General features: G+C 46.4%; 1 protein-coding gene across 1 annotated transcript; it reads right to left on the bottom strand.

Moving 5' to 3' along the window:
* Window positions 1-1,343: 1,343 nt before the first annotated feature.
* SSPN (sarcospan) lies at window positions 1,344-20,238 on the bottom strand. The gene is made up of 3 exons (XM_041468681.1): window positions 19,773-20,238; window positions 9,395-9,481; window positions 1,344-4,598 (listed from the first exon to the last, which is right to left on the bottom strand). The coding sequence occupies exons 1-3, from the start codon at window positions 20,088-20,090 to the stop codon at window positions 4,233-4,235; spliced, it is 771 nt and encodes a 256-aa protein (XP_041324615.1). The 5' UTR covers window positions 20,091-20,238; the 3' UTR covers window positions 1,344-4,232.
* Between the last annotated feature and the right edge of the window lie 1,562 nt (window positions 20,239-21,800).

The raw sequence follows: 21,800 nt of genomic DNA, 5'->3' as shown, positions 1-21,800 counted from the left end.
GAAAATTTCAAGGCGAGGTATGACATCCTGGCTTTCTAAATATAGAGGACCTGAGCTGCAGCTTCTCTCACGCGCTAGCAGCATGCTTTCTCTTTCGAAAGGGCCCCAGAGCAAATATTGCACTGGCTGAGAGCATGAAAAACAGAAAAAAAAAAAAATAGACAAAAATTAGCCCCGTGAGTTGATTGCAGCTCCTGGCGTTCTTGTGCGGAGTTGTTTTTTAGGCAAAGCTCCCAGCAGTGCCCACGCAGAGGTGGCCAGGCCAGCGAAGTGCAGATGGCCATCATATGAAGACTGGTGACAGGGCCTGGCAGTGCTTCCCCTTCACCCACCAGCCCCTGGCCCTGCAGTGGCAACAGGGGAGGGAGAGGGCACAAGCTCTGGCAGGGCTGAGAATGTGACATTTTGGCTTCCCGGGAGGCACCGTGTCTTAGTTCCCATTTCGCTGCCATTGCTGTTGCTTCGGCATTTGCATAGCACGACATCAAAATGCCTCAGAGGAAAGTGGTGGCTGCTGCTGCTTCTCCTTTTAAAATCCCAAACAGTTATCCATGCAACACCATCACTCTGTGTGTGTTCAGGCTGGAGGAGCAGGCATGACACCAGAGGGTTATGGCCTTTGGAAAAGTTCTGCAGAACTGAATTTAATCGAGACTGATGATCTCTGAGCCAAGCTATAAAATCCATCGGAGAGTTATATCCCAGTAATAGACCCTATTAGAGGGTTTGGCACAGTCTATAGAAAGGATCTCCTCTGTATTAAATTCTCTAGGGCCTGAGTTCTCATTTACACAAAGGGCCCTTTTAGCTGTGTAAAATGGCCACGAAGTAGGTGTAAAGATGATTGATGCCATCTTTACAACCCCTTTACACTGGAAAAACAGTGTAAAGTGGCTCGGGTGCAAATGAGAATCACACCTGGGTTTGTGAGAGTAAATTACATAGAGCTCTTCACAAATTCTGTGTGTCCGCACAGGTTTAATCCTACCCCTTTCTGTGGAATTCACCTACAAGATAAATTTCCCAGGCTTATAAAAAATTGTTTGCTTCTTCAACACCTCTGTCCTTTCCAAGACTTTTAGTCCCAGCCTTTCTCCTGGTACAGTCCACATGGATCTGACACTGGGAAAAGGCTGGGAGGTGTCTGGATATGCTGTGGTAGGTGAAAATCTTTTAATTAGTACCTTCCAAAATTCTTAATCCAAGCAAAATACACATTGTAAAACCATACCTAGGGGAAACCAGTTCCTAAACCTTCTGTCTCTGTTTCTCCACCTCTCCTGTTTTGATTTTATGCTCTTGAGATACATGAAAAGGAAATAAAGAAGTTCATCTTTGCTAGATCGAAATGCCTCATATTTATTCATTAGGCATATAAACCACCAGCAGAATACATGATGAATATTGCTTTCTTCCAGAACAAAGGGTTAAGCTGCATTGTGCTGATTAGCAAACCGAATTCGTGGCTGGAAGTGGAGGGTGAGCTGATATGGAGGTGCACAGCTTGTTAAGTGGAGCAGGCTCTGTTATCCAGACCTCCTTTCTCCTCCCTGCCTACACGCCGAAGGCATTTCCAGCAGCTCTGTGATCATCCCCACTGTGTCTGCCGTGCCCTAGAGCAATCCCAGCAAATCGCAGCCCAGGGGTGAGCAGGCAGAGGCCAGGCACTGCCAGCCCAGCCCCATCCCACAGCACCTGTGAGGTGATGGGAGACTTCGAGTGAGAACGCATGGGTGAGGCAGAGGTAAGAGGATTGAGACAAAAGGCAGCTCTGGTGGAAATGCTGCTGGGCCAGGGTGGAGTGCTGCACACCAAGCTATCCCCTGAGCAAAGGGATGTTTGGGATGGGTGGGGGGGAAGCATGTCCTGCTCTGCCAACACAGTCATCCTCTTGTTGTGCCTGCCATCATGCAGTGGTGAGGGTGGGGGGAGGCCCCAAAGCTCAGCTGTCATTCAGACTCCCTTGGATCCCTTTTCTGCTCCTTGTTATCTTCTGTGTGGAGAGAGGATCCCACATTTTTGGCTGGAGGGAGGGGCAGGTGCACCAAGGGCCGTGCAGGTAGGAAGAAGGTATATCCTCTGCCCTGAGCTCTCACAGAGAGCACGGCTGGAGGCGTGTTGGGATGGGGGACAAACCTGAGCACACCACAAGGGGAGAGGCACCCCTGTGTACCCATCTCCAGGCAGGATGGCCCTGCCACAGCTCTGTGAGCTCTGCTGGCAGCATGTTCCGCCAGAGCCATGGGAGATGGGCTGGTTCCTGCCAGATCCACATGGATGGCCCCAAGGATGAGTCTGACACCAACCGCTCGCCATCCCGGTCCTCTCCTGTCTCAACTTGACCCAGCAGTGCCTGGCAGGCAGACTGAGGTCTTTGGATGGGTGGTGACACGGGCACCCTTGCAAATGTGCCCTGCAGCCAGGCTTACGAGTGGTTGTTACTTTTAGGTGCAATAAAAAAGGTCATTTGGAAGCAGATCTCAAAACCTCTCATGTCCTTCAGCTCCTCGCTTTGTGGCTTGGCACAGAGCACCTTGGTGATGCTATATCTGCTCCAGAGGCACTTTCCATGACTAAAACTACAGCCCCTACACCCAGCAGTGTTCTAGACGGGCCACAGGAGACTTCACTACACTGTGATTTTCTGACCCTGGAGGCTTGATGGTCTAGCCTCTGGGTGATGTGTGATCACCATATGGAAGACAGTTTTTTTGGTAGGATTAGAACTCTTTAGACAACTAGGTTTGTGCCAGTCTGGGTTTTTGACGACTTTTTTTGCTGGAGAAAGTTGGCTGTTTTTTTTCTTTGAAGCCTTATATAAATTTCATTTGCTTCCTCCTAGCTAGTGATTATGGCACAATTTTTCTGGCATATGATTGCTTCACCTCAGAGACATCCTTATTCTGGCTGGGATCAGGAAATCCCTCATCATGGCAGGGTGTGAGCACCAGCTGGTTTGCCCTTGCACAGATATGGATCAGGAGGCAGTGCCAAATGCTGCCAATTAGGAATTGCTCCTAAATTTAGCTGTCCCAGCTGTGCAAGTGGAAATGGCAGTTCAAGGGACAAGCCAACATATTTGTCTTGGTATAAGGCTAATGAGATGTAAAGCACTTCTAGAGCTGCACTTTCAGGGTGAAAAAGCACTGCTTAAATACGCTTTGTTTTTCCATCTTCATTAAGAAATCATTATTCTGTTGCCTTCATCATTATCAGAGATGTCTTTGGGAGACTGGCAGTCTCTTCTTGCTTCCCTCCCTCCACCCCATTTTAAAAACATTCATTGTTGCAGGGATGTATCTTTCAGGGCTGTTGGCCTAACTCCACTGCTGGTGTGTAAGGCTGATTGTCTTCAGAGGAGTTACACCAAAAATGCATTTGGCCTTTTGTGCTTGAAGTATAATTGGTGGAACTGGCTAAAATCCGTGTTTGTTAGCCTGCAATTAGAGCAATATGGACATAGTTTTCAACATGACTACTGATTTAGGGTCCCTCTACTTTAGGAGTGCAACTTAAGGTTCCTTAAACTTTTCTCCCAAACATCAGAAATCTGCCTGGCATCTCAAGCAGGGCCCATCAAAGAACTTTCAGTGAACTCACTCATATTTGTTGTTTATTAGTAATTGGGTTAGGTAGCCTATATCATTATTCACTCTGAAAAGTTATATGTATATTTTATACTGCAGCCATCAATATATTTACTTTGGTGTTGGTCTCAACCTGCATTGGAAGAGGTCTTGACCTCCCTCATCACCTGCCTGAAGGTTAAGTTCCCATCAGGTTAGCATGGATTACAGCCAGAGCACCAAGATATGATATATTCCCGAAGCATGTTCCCACTGATATAATTAAGCAGTTGGGATCAGATCTTTATCTGGCAGAAATTGGCATAGGTTCTCTGAAGGCAAGAGTGAAATGGACCCTATTTTGTAATGGCTGTAGCCCTGCAGATAAGTTCCCAAATATTTTTTCCATGGCTATTAAAGATCCTCTGTGGGGAGCATTTGTACAACTGCATCTTTAGGACTCTGTGACCTCTAGCTAATCTCACAAGAGGCCTTTGCTCAAGAGCAGCTGTATGAAATGCTCCCAAAATGATTGAAAAATAAATTCATTAAAGCTGAGTGAGCGTTTTATCTCTTCAAACATCTTCCAAGCATCCACCCCTCCGCGGTGTCTGCGGTGGCAGTTCTCATCCCTGGCCACAAGCCCCTGCCAGCCCAGCCCAGACCCTACACTTGCTGTGCATGGCCTTCAGCAGCCGTGAGAGGCTGGAAGCGAACGCCCACATAGAAGACCTGGTACCGGTGCTTCCACACCATGAAGCACATCAGCAGGCACACCAGGGCTGCCACCAGGTTGAGAGCCATCTGCAGAAGGAGGTACAGGCTGAGCATTCTGGTCAGGCTGCCACAGTTGGCCACATCCTGATACACGAAGGTGCGACCGAGGGGGTCTGCAGTGTCCAGTTTGCACTGGCAGGAATCCTGGATGTTGTCACAGGTGAACTTGGTCAGCTGCAAGTAGTGGTGTGCAGCAAAAGCCACTGCCAAAACACAGGCAACCAGAGCCAGGGCACTCAGGAGAAAATACAGCAGCTGAAAGAAAGGGGAAAAAAAAGAGATAAACCCCTTTTTCCAGCTTCATAGAGATTGAGGAACTCACAAGGAATGCATACCCTCAATATACTGTCTGGAGATTGGGTGCTTCAACAACTGCAAGGCTCCTTATGATGAGAAGTTCAGCAGGTCATCTCAAGAACTTGCCTTGCATGTTTTATATGAGCATTGCCTTGCAATTTGGAGTCGTGGGGAGAGCACCAAGGAACTGGTGTGCCTATACATCAAGAAGCTTGAGAGAGAGAGAGGGAGCATTTTCCTCTCCAGTCGTACCTGCATTGACAGGAGTCATGGTCATCACCTGAGACAAATTAGTGCCTGGAAGCAGAGCTGAGCAGACTGAGCCTTGGGCTGCCATCTTACCCCATGCTGTGCTGAGCTCTAGGTGTTTTTGAGACTTTGGTCATGCATTATTCTTGGTTTGCATGTCTGAACAAATCTGATTTATACTTGCAAATCAGGCAGTGGGGTGGCTGATCTCCCACTTTAGGCCCTGTGGATGCAGCTAGCCTTTTGCTTCCCAGGTCCCACTGTGGAAAGGGAATGCAGATCTCCACAAAAAAAGTGTCTGCTGTACTGAGTCTGCCTCCAAAATCTGTCCAATAAACATGGGGAAATCTTTCACAGGCATGAAAAGGCAGCAAGCACCTTTCTTTTCCCAGTGCTACAGTGTGAGAAGGATAAGGGTCTGCTCGTCACCTCCACTGCTCCTCACAACAGTGGCAGCTTAAAAATAGTGTGGCTTTTATCAAGGCTAGCTCTGCAGAGTCCACCCCCACAAACACATGGAAACTGCAGCAAGTCAGAGCCTTTGACACTCTGGGATACACCTGAGAGCTTTGGATACCAGAACATTTGGGCTTCCCTTTGCTTTTGATAGCTGGAATTGGCAGTTGCTGCACGGCATACAAAATATATGTGAATGTATATTAATATCATGTTCTGTGTTTAGCCAAAATTGCATTTTTTGGTTCTGTTCCGCACTGTAAAAACATTTCTTTTCCTTGGCATCTTATCTGTCAGACACATGCCATGGTTGGGAATCTTATTTTAAACAGCAGCTTCTCTCTCTCTTTCTCTCTCTTAACCTCAATACTGCAAATATCTATATAAAAGCTTTTTTTTTTTTTTTTACCTTGAAACCCCAACTATGTATGTCTTGATAAAATTCACACTCCTGGTATATTTGTCTTAGAACTACACTGTGAATCAATTTTTTGTTTGGTTGCCAGCTTGAAAAAAAAATATTTGGGATTATTGCAGGTCCTGAAGCACTATGTACATTTTCCCCCTCATATCACCAAATTCTTTCTGAAAGATCTTAGTTTCCAAGACTTGACTGCTCTTAAATTTAATTACTTCCCCTGTGGCCTTAAACCAAGGGCAGCTTCAAAAAGGGTGGCTCTTATTAAATGCAATTAATTTGCCCACGCAGCTTTCAAGGCAAGGGTCCATGGGAAAGGTGAAGCTGGAAAATGGGGCCACCTCCTCATATGAAGCATACAGAAGATGGAGTGCTGCTGACTGATGTCAATTACCACCAAGATGTGGTAATTCATAAGCCAATGGCATTGTTTTCAAAGATTGTGCAAATGTGTTCAATGGGGAAAACAGAAAATGGACAAATGTTAGTTGTTCTGTGATATAGAAGTCCTGGTGGAAGTCCCTGGATTCAGCCCAGCAGAAGACAGAATCAGGCCTCCCTAATAGATGGAATATTAAGCCAAGACAGCACCATGTGCCTGATTCTCCCTTGGCAGGTATTTTATTTAGCTAACAACTTCTATCCAAAGTCAGGACACAACAGCCTAATCTATGCTGCAGGTACAGTAAGGGAGAATTTGCATGTTGTGTTCCTAAAGGAAAGGAAATCTCAGAATCTGAATACACAGGCAGCTCTGATGATAATCCTTGGAGGCAAAGGGAGATGCATGAGGAACACAGGGCAATTTCCAAAAAGCTTATTATTCTCACAAGATGTTTGCAGAGGAATTTCTCTGTGAGCTACTGAAAATTAACACATTCCCAAATATCAAAGGTGAGCTAAATGCAAGCACTGCCTCTCAGGGAGCACAAGACTGTGAGGGCTGAGATTCCATCAGCAGATTAATCACATGCCAGACCTGGAGGCAACTTCAGCATCACAAATACAACTGTGTGGTGGGCTCTGCCCAGGAACCAGGACTTGCCACTAGAAAACTGTTTTTAAGCAGCTTCAGAGAGACAGGCATTGCAATTGCTGCTTAAATAGAAGGAGAAAAGAGAAGTGGGGAGAGACAGTGTACAATGACCTCAGAGCATGGCAGCTCATCCTCCTTTGTGTTCCTCATATGAGGAAGAGACATTTTAGCAATATTTACTGGCAATAGTTGTCCTCCGTGACTAAATTGAAATAAATAACAGGAAGGTGGATCAAGTTCCTCATGGAAAAGGCTGCTCATAGTTATCAGGGGTGAAAGCAGAGGGGTTTGCAGAGGAGGATCAGGAGGCCCTTTTTGAGGGCAGTGGTAGCTCAGGCATGAGCCCCTGCAGGGAACAGGAACCGTGGTGTGTCACGGCATGGGCTGGGTGTGCAGGAGCAGAGGGTGTCACTACCCCGGGCTGCAGGGAATGATCTGTCAAATGTCAGCACAGAGCCCAGGAAGTCAACAGGATGGCTCAAGATTTTCCTGTGTGGCACTCACTGGCTGTTGCTGTCCTCCTGAAGGGCACAGCCACCCTCTCTTTGGGTGGCCTCCCTTTCTCAGGGACACATGGCCTGCTGTGGGTACCCACAGCAGTTTCGGGAAGGGACTTCTGCCGAAAGCAGTTCTCACACCTCCTTCTTTAACAGGATCCAGGGCTCATGCATGTGTGAAATTGAAGAAGCAGCTGCTGAGAGGGAGGAAGGCAGAGAGGACTGCACAGGTGTCCTCCTGTTTTCCACCCCGAGGGAGTCGCTCGCAGTGGTCAGAGAGTCATCTTGGGGGTTGACCCAAATCCCCCAGCCTGTGTGTGTGTGTGTGTGTGTGTGTGTGTGTGTGGTCCTCCTCTCACAGTGATCCTTGGGCTGTGCAAGGGAACTTGGGGTGCTTAATGCACTCCAGGAAAGTTCAGACAAGATTTTCCTGCAGGATGATGCTTGGCTGATGGGACTCAGCTATCAGTGTGAGGGCAGGACCTGGGCCACATACCGTAAGGATGGTCAGAGTGAATTGGGCTGAACCCAACTGCAGTGCTTGATGAAGCTCCAGGCCCTCAAGGAGAAAAAAACAACCCTCTGAACAATCTGTCTCATGACTGCAATCTTGCATCCTCAGCCTTGTCATAGCTAATGCTTGTTTTTAGTTCAGAGACAGTCTTTAACTGAAATTCAAAGATATGAGAAGTGATACTGAAGATGTAGATGAGTCCTATGTGATCGAAGTCCTGGAGAAGAGTTTTAGCTCCTACTTTGTTAAAATAGGTGTGAGCCTTTCAGACAGAAGCCTTTTTTTTTTTTTTTTTTTGGTCCTGTTATCCCAGACTGTGGGATAGCAACTCCCAGCAGGGACATGGGACAGGAGAGGTGAACAGCCTGGGAATGATGAAGTTCTGGGGCATGCTGCAACAGGAAATGCTGAGAAGGGAGATTCTGGGGAGGCGGGTGCCTTGGGTAAGCAACAGTCCAGGGAGATTTAAACTCTAATTCTGCCAGGTGATGGCCCATTTTACATCACCTCAGGAGCAATTCCAAAATGTCTGTTTTCCTGTGGGGAACAATGTCTCGCTTTCCTTACCGTCAGGGTGGGTGGCAGAGACATCTGAGCTGCCCAGCCCGACATGCCGTTCCCAACACCAATGACTCCCTTCCTGCCTGGATGCCAAATTCAATTTAATGCTGTGGGGCAGGCCTGGCGTGGCAGCCCTTGCCCAGCCCAGTAACCTTCCTTGGGGGTGGAAAGGTGACAAGGGACAATGTAGAGGCAGCCACAGGGCAGGCACAATTGTTGTTCTCCTCTTTTTTCTTTAAGTATGGGAGAAGTTTGAGAAAGACACAAAAGACACATCAGCATCTAATTTCTAAGGGACGATGGATGCCAGGGCTTGAAAAGCTGCTTCTTGCATTTTGTTTCCTTCTGCCTTTTTCCAGTTAATAATCGCTGTTATTTTGTGCTGCTTGTGTCAGTATTTTTCTTGGTTATTATGTGTCTGCAAAATATTAAGAGCCCTGAAAAATACAATAATAAGGAAAAATAGCCCAGGAAAAATGGTGCTAAAACCAAGTGTTCTCAGCCTTGCTCTTCTAGCTGCTCACCAGTGTCAGCAAAGCAGTTTTGGAGACAAAGGTAGGGTATGGTGCAGTTCCTGCAATGCTCAGATGGGAATTTGCTTTGTGGAAGAATGCATGTCCCTGTGCTTTCTGAGTACTTTCCCATTAAATATTAAACCTTGATTTAAGTGGACTCATTTTAGGCCATCTTACTTCTTACCCTGCTCACTATCTCCACTTAATTTACTTAAACCCTCTGAACACTTCCCAAATTATTCCAGCTTTGTCTATATTCCTAAAACATGGTGAATAAAATGGTATCTTGTTCTGATTTGAAATGTTAATAGAGTTTCCCTTTATAGAATACAGTTTCTTCCTTGGCTGCCTGGAAAGTAACAGAAAACCATTTCTGCATTTCAGGTGCATTTTCACTTATTTTCCTGTGGTCTTAAAAATATCCTCTGTATCAACTTTTTTGATTATATTTAATGACATAAGAAGCAAAAAAAAAAAAAAAAAAAAAGCTTAAAAAATGTTCAGGTACCTTCACTGTAAACTGGGCACACGTCTTCTCATCAGGTTGGTATGAGATACAAAGCATAACAAATCCCACTAAGGCCACCACACAGATCTGCAATGGAAGAGATGTAAAATGTGTCAAGGTTAACAAAACCCTACAAAACACAATTCCCCCCCCCCCCCCCCAAGCCAAGATACCTTTCTGTGTTTGCAGAACCATAATTCAAGAAGCAGTGTGGAAGCAAAGTCATCAAAGACACAGCACAGCAACAGCCCCCAGGATGTGTGTCGAGTTTTTGCCCACACAACCATCAAAAAAGAGCAGAAGGTTTCTGAAGCTGGGTTGGCAAGCCCAAAGAGTACCATCCTATGTAGCTCTGGGTGCTGACAGGGTTTTTATGTCACCCATGCAAGTTTTAAATTATTAAACCATGGCTGCCACTGGGTAAAAAGCAGCAGAGTTTATTGCAGAGGCTTTCAACCACTTTTGGAGTGGACACCTTACCAAAGAAGATATCCATCTCCCCTGCAATCTGAAACTGTGTTTTAGCCCTGTGGCAGTAATTGCTGAAGGTTAAAAGTAATGGAAAAGTATTTGCACACTTGTTTATTAATTTAGCTGTATTAATTATTATTCTGGATTTATTTGCAGAAGCAGGTACTCACAGGTTGGCATTTTCCAGGTAAGAAGGGAAGATCCTCCTCTGAGGAACTAGCCCAATTAATGTGATTTGGTTTTTTGTGTTTAGAAAACACAGTGTGTCTCCACACAGTGCTAAGCACTCCAGTCAAGTGCCCTCCTCTCCCACTTTTTGGAGGATCAGTGAGCAAACCTCACAGAAGGACTTAGGAGCAGCAGACTTCTGCTTTTTGGCAGTTCATCCCCTGGATAGAGGAGCTGGGCACCCAGGCACCAGGTGAGGGCTCCCTGTGGGGCTGGATCTGGGCATGAGAGAGACTGTTGGCAGTTGGAGCTGTGTTTGGAGGAATCTGTGCATGTTTGAGCTGCCTTGGAAAAACAGGTGAGTTGATGGCATGCATGTGTTTTTAAATGACCCTTCAAATCACACCTTTAAAAGCCATTTTAGGTGTGATGAGCATCAGTGGGGACTTTGAATGAGATCAGGCACTGTCCTTTCAGAGGTCCTCTCTACATGCAGGGCCAGGAGCAAGTCTTCACCTCCCTGCTAGGACCATCTTGGTTATAGATGACAGTTGTTAAATTCTCAATGACAGAGCAGCAAGATTCTCTTTTTTTTTTTTTTTTTCACCCTCTCCATTTTACTTCTGAAAGAAGTACTTTACTTTGGAAGAGTTGCCATTAATTTGAAGTTCTCTGCTTTCCCAGAGCAGTGGGATTTGCCCTCTTTGGTCAGAGCCACACGTGATTTGCCTTTGCCAAGGTGAGGTCATGCCATGGAGATGCCTGCAGGAGGGGGTGGGGGCTCCATCACAGCCCCAACTCCACCTGCATGCCCTGGAAGTGCTGCTTACATCCAGATTTCTGACTCCATAGGGAGCTTGTCCTGCAGTGAAAAATGCCCAGCTGTCCTTTTGGACAGTGATGGATAAACATGTTCCTTTTATGATCTGTTGCAGAAAGTATCCAACTTTTTGCATCTGCATTGTTGGTGCAAGGCCCGAGGCAGCAGCCCTGCAAAGGAGAAGTACCTCCCAACACGCACAGAGCCATGTTCCTCAAGAACCTGGGCGATTAGTAACACTTTTGCCCATGAAGTTTTATTACATGTCATTTCAGTGGGACATGAATAGGAAGTATTGCCTCAGAACATTTCTAAAGAATGGGTCAGTATTATTTACTCCTTTCCATGTCACGTGTATTTATATTCTGGTCCTGTGACTTACACACAGCCTCAAATTTATTTGTTTATTTCTTTTTATTGTTGACAGCCATAGCTGACAGGGTTGTCTGGGGAAAAAACAACCTTTCTTGTCAAAGGTCCTTCAGTGCTGGGTTTTTTTTGCCCTGTAGTGCTTCTGTGTGACTGAACCATCTTTTATTTCTCAGGATGAATCGACTATGTCCTTGGCCCCTTGCACCATATATTAATCTTTTAATTCAATTAACATGCCCATAAAACTTAAATCACAAGAAATCCTATTGCTGATAATATCCAAATGATAAACTCCCCCAGCTGGACCTAAGTATTTTCAGGATCTGGTGCTGAAGGATCCTGTTATGAGCAATAAATCAAATTTGTTTTGCTTCAGCTACACTAGTGGGCATTTACACTTGCATGGACCGAAAGCCAGATTTGCCTCCAGGTGACTGCCATGAGATATCATGGGACTGTTCCCACCCCCTCCTTCCCCTTCCATTTAACCACAGAGGGCTGATAGAGCTGCATTCCTTTCCGAAGGGAAGAGACCAATGCTGGAATTTTGTCTCTGCCATCAAGTGCCTCGGACAAGTTTTGCAAAACTCCTGCTGGCTTCACACTTGGCAGGATCAGACCTTCCTCTTCAGAAAGCTTCCCATTCAAAGGGCTACCACTTAACAGCATCTCCATTCCTGTACATGCTTTCTAAAGGTCCTCTGGGATTTAAATAATATACTCAGGGACACGTGAAGAGGGACATTTGTAGAAAGGTATTTATAAAGGATTACACTGGGTCAGGATTCCGGCAAGTCTTGACCAGGATATTTCAGAAGGTTTAAGCATTTCTTTTGCAAGAATACAGTACCATTTTTAATTTATTATTTTTTTTAACCAGAGATGTGTGTTTTTCTAAGCAGCAGTACAAAATAACGTTACTGAGAATTATGACCCACATATGTTTAACATTTCAGCTCTTTAAAGGTAAATTCACTCCTTGGAGGAAACCAAAGCGTGGAACATTTATATAGGAAACAGCTCTATGCTGCTATTTTATACATTATTAATATATCAGCTTTGAATTACACCTGTGAAGTGTAACAGAATAACTATAAAAATCCACTGGTAAGTATTTTTTAGGAGCCTCTAAGTAACTATAACAGCTGTGGGCGTGTTACAGGTGCTGTTGATGCTGATTGCTAAGCAGCATTAGGTAATCCCACATCCTGGTGCTGCAACAGCCACTGCCACATCCCAGTGTGAAGCACACATTTCCCGTGCCTTATTGACTGAGCACACAACATAAAATGTAATTGAACCCACGTCAGCACGTGCTTGCTGCCAATCGATGTGCACTTGCTACACAAATAAAACAGATTCTCTGAGACCTGCAGGATGGCACTTAATTAGATCAGCTCTGGTCAACTGTTACCCAGAAATCCAGGAATTTGCATTTCTGTGCATATTTCAACTCGAGTTTATTTCAAGATCCTACTTCAACATTTCCATATGGACTAACACACCCCTTTGCTGAAGAGGTTGTGACGTGAAAGGTTAACCAAGGTAAGAATTTAATTTGGAAAGCACTGCCTAGAAAAAGACCCAAATGTCATACAGAAGTATTTAGGAAAGGTAAAGATTTCATTTTGCTTAAGGCACACCCTGTGAAATCCCTCTAGTTCACAACCCAGGAGAACAGCTATTTACTAACACTGGCTGAAGAACTTAAATATTTAGGCTGTACAAAATTTTTAATAATTTTTCTTTTTGGGGGGAAGCAGTAGACATTCATCCCATTGGGCAGGACCACCTCAGGGCTGAAAAGTGACTTAAGAATTGTTGGGTTTTTAAGCCACAATCAAAATAGGAGGAGAAATTTTCCAGCTTGCTCCCACCCCAAAGAGGGCAGGAACCAGGAGTGTTAGGAATTTCCACCAAGAAATGAAGGCAGGAGACAAAAACCTGGCTCTAAGAAGCATCTTGTGTCTGTGCCACATCACAAAGCAAATGTTGCAAACACTCACAAAGACACGGTATAGCTCTTTGTGTGGGAGCTTCGTTTGCGAAAACCTCCTGCCACAATTTTTAGGGGCAGAAAGAAAACACACTGCAGGACAAAACCTCTCCCAGGTACACCTTGCAATGCCACACAACGCTGCTGAGACCCACAGGAGGACTCTTTCTATTTAATGAGAATGTAAACTCAAACTTCAGGAGGAAAATTACTGTTAATAGAATTAGGAAGACAGCTCCATTATGGAGAAGTTATTTTGTAGTTGCTCACTCGGAGACACTGGGGTCTTTCTGTTTTTAGGGACACATGTAAAGAATTATCTCCTGCAGCTGTCTCTGGACTTTCTGGCTCTCCCTCACAGGTGATACTTGGCTGATGGTTCTCCCACCTTATCAGATATGGCAAGGCTTAGCTTCTGTCTACACCTTTGGAGAAACTGCTTTATCCACCAAATCTAACGCTCCCACTGGACACAGATTTTGATGCAGGAAAGAGCTTGTCCCTGTTGGCTTTACCATTATAAACCTGGATCACCTCTGGTACCAGACATCTCTACAGGCTGCTGCCGACAGCAGCACTGAAGTTCACTGGCTTTATGAGGTTTGAGGAAGCTGTGATGAAAGTGGTGCTGCAGGCAGCTTTCACTGCCAGCTTTCATCAGCCTCAGGTCAGCCTGGGTCTCACTGTCATGTGTGAAAGAAGCCAGTCTGCAGCACAGAGGTACTGTGCCCTAATTTTTTTTTTACCCCTTACAGACTTCTTGTTACATTTAAGGACAATTTAGTTGCATATATGTTACTTCTAGAAATAATGGCAGTAATAATAATAATAATAATAATAATGACAAACATGTATATTGTGGTTGCAGGCAAAGGCCATCATCATCATCATTTAGGAAATCATTCTTTTAACAGCCATAAACCCCACAATAACTGCCCATCCCTGCCCCACCCACAGAATAAAATAATGATATCTTTACTACTGGTCTCTTCAAGCCATGCAATAACACCCCCTTGCAGATCCACAACTTTCTCTTAATCCTGAAAAGTCATCAAAACCCTGCAAGAGCATCTGCAATCAAATGAAATGCTATTTTTTCCATAATAATCTTTGCTGTTTAGGTCAGTTGCTTGTGTTAAGGTAAGATTTCATTCCCCCAAAGGCTACAATTGCTTACACAGCCAGGAGCTGCAGCAGCAGTCCATTGCTGCTGTTAAATCAGAAGTACAGTCCTGGCTGAACAAACGCCTGAGGGATAAAAAAAAAAAAAAAAAAAAAGAGTTCACAGACCCAGCAGTGATTTTCAGCCTGAGAAATGCAGCATGGCTGAGAGTACTTGTGAAAAGTATTTGTGGTTTGGGGTGTGTCTGTGACTGTGAAAGCCACCATCTCCATAGTCATGAGGCTACCTGGGCTGGAGAAACCTGTTTGATATCCCTCTCCAAATTTTACCTAGACTTTTGCACAAATTCCAGCCAGGAATTTTGCAGTCAAACTGCTAAGCCACAGATGGGTCCAGGATTAGACCAACCCTGGCCAGGCATCAGACACACCTCATGTGTGCAGTTACCTTCTCAAACTATTGCTTCAGAGTGTTTGAACATTTCTCCCTATCAAAGTTTTCCACTCCACACCTGAGCAAAACAAAAGTGTGAATTTCAGTGAATCAATGCACGGTTACTCTTGGAAGAGGATGAGATTTAAGGGCAGAGGGTTCTGAAGAGTCCTGCTCTGGTGCTACACATGGCTCTAAACAAGCACTGGCCTCTTCTTCAAGGCAGTCCTCCCTTAAACCTTTTGATGTTTGCCCATGGCTAACTGAAGCTAGCCTGTACCAAAAAAATATGGATGCCTGCAGGATTTTTGATGGCACCAGGTTTTAAGAGTCACCTTCTATTTGAAATATTAAAAATGGTTTCCCCAAAAACAAGCAAAAGTTTACAGAGACATTTCTCATTCCAGGTAAATGAAGGTCGATTAAGCTGCTTTTTCAGTTAAAAGTCTGCCTGCCTTTTGCACCACACAGCCCCACATCAGCCTCACCTCCACAAGGGCAGAGAAGCCAATGCTTGAGCACTGATGCCAAAAAGCCACAAGCCACAGCCACCCTTGAGTAATGCTCAGGGACCCTCTGGCCTGGGGAACACCTGGGGAGATGGAGAAGGGCTGGAGCAGGGAGAAGTGTCAGAGCTTCTGGGCTGGGGGCTCAGCTCATGGCTTTTGGGATGTTTTTTGCAATAAAAGTGACAGCTGGAGCCACAGTTGTTGCCTTGAGCAGCTTGTGAATCAGATTTTTTAAAATGCTTTTAAAAGTCCTAATTTGATGAACATCTATACATATACATTTAAAATAACTTCCTGACAGAAATAATAAACACCCTGGATAATCATTTGTGATGAGCACTTCTGTAACTTTCTTAACTCCCTGAGTCTGCAAAACAGGGCTGAAAAGGGAGCTTGCCCATGAAAACTCTGATACTCTCCATTTTTGATCGCAGTGGAAATAATCTAAAGTAGGTTTTTCAAGGGGAAATACATTGTTACTTCTTCTGGGTGTCAAAAGGCCACAAGCTAATGAAAAAGAATGAAAAGGATACTATTAATATCTACTGTCTCTACAGCACTTTTCATCCCAGGATCTCAAAGCAAGGGGTGATGGATGGCCACTATTAACCCCACTTTGCAGGGGAAATAACAAAGTCTTAGTAAGGTTAAGTAACTTGCCCAAAGCTATGCAGCAAGCCAGTGGCAAGGCACAGGAAAAAATAAAACCTTGCACTCATGAGTGGGTTTGTGAAGTTTGTCCAAGCTCCTGCAAAGCAGCAAGAAGGAAGAGACTGCCAGGGAGTCCAGCCTGCAGTTTGGGGAGCTCAGGACAGGTCTCATGGGCACTTTCAGTATAATTGGTTCCAGGCAAATGAAACAAATGCTACCTTCATCACTTTTACTGCATTTATCTGCCTGTCCTTAGCAATGGGGGAGAGGCGTTTTACAGGGAATAGGTTACTGAAGCTGAAGCAGAAGTGTAAATCCTGAAGGCTTCGTAGTTTCTGTCCATAAAATTGTCCTTTGGTTTCTGACTCATGGTCCATAAATTTTTGGACTAAATGTATTTTGGTTTTAAGTGGGTTTTAGCTGCTTGTCCTGGTGAAATGTTCTTGGTGCAACACAAGTTGCATCATTTCCTTCTGCAGGGGCTCAGAAGGGAAGGGCCGATGCTCTGGGGAGGGAGCCCTGCAGGCTTGGAGCCCTCCTCCACTCCCTGTCAGAGGATCACTGGCCACATTTATTCCCAGGATGGTGAACCCAATCCCTGGCCTGCTCCAGCCTCACAAACCTACACAGTCAGGTTTTGAACGCATTTAATGCTGAATTCTGAAATGGGAATAAAAAACATTTAATTCAGACTGCCTTGCCTGGTTTTCCTCACTAGCATTTTTCACTGGCTCCTCTAAAAACAGTTCCTTTCCATTCATGGTAATGCACTGAAGCATTTGATTTTCAGCAAGGAACGGTGTCACCATTTTGTCATTAATAAAGAAGAAAAAAACAGCTTTCAATCAATCAGGGTCTATTCAACACACTAGCAATTTTCCTTCATTTTTCTGTCATCCTGCATTAACAGCCGTGGGGTCAAATCCAGCCTGGTGTAATTCTAAAGGAGTAACATCAGGAATGAGCTTCACCCATTATATCTAATGTTGCTAAAAAAGGCTTGATAATAGATTTTTTTAAGTTCTTGATTCAGAATACTAATCAAGTCCTTTAAAAAGAGCACTTGAGTGGGATGCTACTAAAACAAATATGCTCTGGTATTTTACACCACATCTTTCTGTCCTGTTGCTCATTTCTGTGTGAATATATGAGTTTTGGGAAGTTGCTTTCTGCCACGAGGTTTATTCTCGAGCAGCACATGGGTCATCCATCCCCTATGTAACACCTTCCATGCAGCCCAAAAACCAGCCCACAGGACATCCAGCCACATGCAGCTCCTAGCCAAGGGTTCTCCTTTGTGGACTAGTTTTCCCCAGCTCTCCAGAGGCCAGTCCTCGGTACAGTCCCCCACCACAGCTCACCAGCAGCACCCTGTGACTGCATACCTGGAATTTCCAGCCCAGCAGCTTCTGGCTATATCCACCTGATGTCCCAGTGGGCACCAAGTCCCTCCATGGAGACACCACAACACAGGAGCAAAGTAGACGCAGCACACTGTGGCACCTGCTGCATTTTGCCCCTCAGATGTGCTTTGCACTGGTCCCTTGGTACCACAGCCAGTGCTCCACACAGGCTCTGCTACTGGGAGGTCTGGGCCTGCCCCACCTCCTCATCCCCTCCTTTCTAGTACCAGTTTCCTTTTCACTTCTCTCTGACATGGTGCCTCCTTCCCTTCTGCTTTGGGCTGAGGTTACAGGAGAGCAGCATGGTTGCCCAGGAGCCTGCCTGGCCCTGGCCACATGCCCCGGCAGACAGTCCCTGTCATCACCTTGAGGGTAAACAGAGGGGCACCAAAAGCCAATTTGAGCCACAGATGAATCAAACCATGCTGGAGTGTGCTGGTGACTCAACATCTCACCAGAGTCCTCAAGTAAGAGTCGCGATCTGACTCAGAGCCTAGGTGCAGTCACCCTTCCCCATGGGGCTGCCCACAGCCTGCACTGCTCCTCCCAATAGGCAGGGCACCCTGCAACATGAACCAAAACTCCCAGAGTTCCAGGACATGTTACCCCAGGAAATGTTTCCCCAGGGATTACCCTGGTTGGTGAGTGCAGAGCATGGTCACCAACCACAGCTGAAAGCTGAGGCTTGCTCTGAGTCAGGAATTAGCTCAGGAACACATATGGAGAATTATTCCTGATTTTCAGGGGGAGCTCTGAAAGTGACTGAGCTTGGCCTCAGGTGGGCATCTAAATGTCACTACTGCTGGCAGCTGCTGCTAAAAACAACAGGGGTTAGAACTCTGTTTTCAGAAACCAGCGACTTTGGTGGGGTTTCAGGCCTCCCCAAAGGAGGCCAGCCATTTGTGGACGTCTCAGATGAATGCTGCTGGGGCACTGATGACATTCACACAGGCCAGGGGCTGCTGCATGGCTTTTCTCATATCCCTGGCTGTACATTAGTTCAGTCCAGCTTACTCTTTCTGCACCTTTTTCTAGTGAAAAAGCTATTTCAAACCTGTGATAGCAACAGTGCTGTCTGGAAAATACATAATCTGACCTCCAGAATTCTCAAAATAAACATGAGGAGTGAATATGCCACATATTGCTCTTTTATCATCTGTATTCCCTCTGGTTTGTAACAATCAAAACTTCCCAGGAGGAAATTCCTCTTCCAAGCAAGGGCAAGCCCCTGCTCCACAAAACACCACTAAATTCTTGGATACCTCTTCAGTCAGAAGAGAAACATGAAGAGATGAGTCAGAGAATCTTCCTCTGGGAGCTCAGGCCCTGCTCCTTCCACCCTCTGAGGGGACACCAGCAGGATTAACATAGCAAACCCCAACCAGTTCAGATGCTCAGATAATCTTTTAAAAATGAATTACATTTACAGAAGATGCTCCCATGGCTCTTCAGCGCTTCAAGAAATCTTCTCTTCAAGTACCTAAACACAAATTTATTTGCTGGGAATTCTTACAATCTGACAACACCCAGGACTGTGCTAACACATCAGGGCATATTTTCAGGACATATTTTCCTGAAACCTGTTGCCTAGGGAAGAAACCTGCATGCTTAATTATATCCATGGCTTATCCCAGGCTCATAATCACTGACCCTGTCCCTCCACAGGCAAACCTCACGTCCCCAAGCCCACAGCCAGCAGAGTCACACCACGGATGGCACCACACACCCTGTCCCTACCTCTGCAGGGGTGGCTGCTGCTGGGGAACCACCCAGGCTTCCCCAGCAGGGATGCCTCTGATTTACACCCAGCAGGACGCTGCCCTCTGCCCAGTCCCCCCAGCCCACGCAGTGAGGTTGGTGCATCACTCCAAACTTGACTTGGCAGGAGCCACCAGCAGGCCCTGTGAAGGGCTCCCTGTCCCTCACACATCCACCCTTCCCCATGGCCACATGCAGTCAGGAGTAACAGTGGGAAGAGGGTTAAATCCCAGCTCTGGAGACAGATATTGCTCTTCTCGCCCAGCTAACAGTTGAGACTTTACAGAGTTATGCTCTCGCTTCCAAAACCTGATGGCTATGGTTTGGTGGGCAAAGAGGATAGGCAGCATAAGAAATTAACTTTTTTTTTTCCAGCATCACCAGGCAGGAGTTCACTGCTAAGCACAAGCTAATACATACATCCAGTGAACAGCAACCCTGTATTTTATTTCAGGTCTGTTGGGTACTGCAGGGAAGAATACGAAAGGCTGTGTAAATCTGCAGGAGCAGTCTTCCCTGGGAAAGTACAGCCAGACACTTAATCTCAGGAATATTTATAGCTAGCATAACTCAAATGGTGTTGTGCATGCAGTTGGTTAGTCTAAAGTGGAGCGTCATGCAGCTTGCATTAATGCTGGCAAAGGCACTTTAGGGAGAAAGAGACTTTATGCTTACAATTATCCCAGCCCAATATGGAGTGTCTCTGACTGGCAGAGAGGAACTGATGCCTGCCATAAGGAAGCCCAGCACTGTTACAGAGGCGCCTAACGCCAGCTGCAGCAACGCAAACAGCAGCGGGAAACGGCAGCCACAACAAGTGTGGGATTCCTCCTCCTGGCCAGTTTTGGGATCCCCCTTGGATTTCTTCTGCTTCTTCTTCATCTCGGACTCCTGCGTCGAGCCGGTGCTTTTCTCCCCTCCGGGTGCCTTCCCTGTCTGGTTCTGGGTATTCGGGGACGTGCCGTGCCGGGCTTTCTTCTCCTCCTTTCCCATGCCGGCGGGCTTTGGGCTTTCACGTGCGAGTGTGTATGCGCACGCCGATGGTGGTGTTAGTTTTCTGCCCCCCAAAGCTTCGCTTTGTGCCGGCTGAGTTCTTCCTGGTATTTGAATCAAGGAGGCTGAACAAATATGGAAAACATTTGGAAGCAGATTGTCAGAGCTTCGAAATGCCACATATAGCCCGGAGAAGGGGGGGATGCAAGGGGGGTAGCGCACTGCCAACGTGCAGGCGCCGGCTGTTCGTCACCGGGCTGGGCGTACGCGCTCACACGGCTCCGCAGGTGTGAGCGCATCTTTGGGGCTTGGGGACGCACGGGCAAACAGCAGAGCAGGAATTCCAAACCGCCGGCTGGTGAACAGCAGGGAAATGTGCCTCGCCAGGGAGCCGGGAACACTGCAGTGCCTGTGCAGGAAGAAGCCAGGAAGGAGCTCATGGCTCCCCTGGGGGTTACCGGCAGGCAGAGCGTGGCTGGGGGCACCCAGGCAGCACCGTGCACATTCCACTCACCCGCTGAACCGCTTTAAATAGGTTCGTCCCAGGGGGAGGGAGTTGATTGCGTGTACGGAAAGTACGAAGTAAGTACAAATGAAAATACAAGTTAATGTCCTGGGGAGCCAAAAGGGATCCTTCCTGTCTCTTCCCAAAAGTTGCAAAAGCAAAGCTAGGCATGTTTTATGATGAAGCAGACAGGGACCAGCAGTGAGGACTGGTGCTTCTGAGCAGGCAGTGGTAGAGCGTGGAGCAAACATCTGCTGAGCGTGTTTCCAGGGCTGCAAGTTATCCATACCAGAAAGATTGTTTATGTTATCTAAAAGACAGAGGGATGTCTTATTGTGAACATGTGGTCACTACGCTTCATCCATATGTGGGCTCAGGCTGGTGCTTGGAGACAGCACAGCAACAGAAGTGGTGGAATTTCTCCTGAAATACTCAAAAATTGCTCTTTGGCTGAATCCAGCACTGGGAGCCCTGGCAGAGTCTCTCAGACACTAGAGGGTCTCACCCATGGAGGTGCCAGCAGGACTGGGGTCTGCAGAGACTCAGTTCTGTCTCTGTGGAGAGGAGAGAGCAAGAAGAGGTGGGTGCTGAGTGGTGCTGTGCCAGGGCTATGCTGGCCCTGAGTTCAGCCAGGCCATGGTGCACAAATCCTGCAAAGGAAGACCAAGGGAAGCAGGGCGGCTGTGGGAAGCTTGGTGCTTAGCTCAGGCCAATGGAATTACTCAAAAGCTTAGGGGTAAACAGGTGCTTAAATGCTTTGCTGGCCCGGGGCCAAGTGTGAACAGCCTGATGTATGGCATCGCTCTTCTGTGCGTGCAGCTCCATGTCCCTGCCGGCACAGGGACACCCTGAGGACATGTGGGCTTGTGCTGCTGCCCCACAGACACCAATGAGAGAACTTTAATGATCCAACCAGCTCTGTCCCCACCACGGGGCTGTTACGTTTTTGGTTTGTTTTTTTTTTCCTTTTCCATAGAAGCAGACAGCAGGAGCAAAGTGTTGGGAGGAGTGGGGCAGGTGGAAAGAAGACATCAGAGACTGGAGAAATCCCCAGCAAAATTGCCTTTGGATGTGGCAGAGCAGCTCAGGTGGGATTGACCAAAATGGTGAGATACTCAGAGAGGATCTTGCACATGCTGGTATAGCACTGAGCAAATATTTCCTCTGACACACTGGCCCTGCCTTCTGAGAAACTACTCCATTTC

The sequence above is a fragment of the Pyrgilauda ruficollis genome, unplaced genomic scaffold (assembly GCF_017590135.1).
Source record: "Pyrgilauda ruficollis isolate IOZ18807 unplaced genomic scaffold, ASM1759013v1 scaffold227, whole genome shotgun sequence".
Taxonomy (NCBI): domain Eukaryota; kingdom Metazoa; phylum Chordata; class Aves; order Passeriformes; family Passeridae; genus Pyrgilauda; species Pyrgilauda ruficollis.
Note: the sequence above shows the minus strand (reverse complement) of the source record. Positions and strands in the feature narration are given on the sequence as shown.

Excerpts from the sequence above, each read along its gene's own strand:
- SSPN (XM_041468681.1), bottom strand. The coding sequence starts at position 20,090 with ATGGGAAAGGAGGAGAAGAAAGCCCGGCACGGCACGTCCCCGAATACC. Across the intron at positions 9,482-19,772 it reads CATATTGGGCTGGGATAATT|ATCTGTGTGGTGGCCTTAGT; the intron begins GTAAGCATAAAG and ends CTTCCATTGCAG. Across the intron at positions 4,599-9,394 it reads GTGCCCAGTTTACAGTGAAG|CTGCTGTATTTTCTCCTGAG; the intron begins GTACCTGAACAT and ends CCTTTCTTTCAG.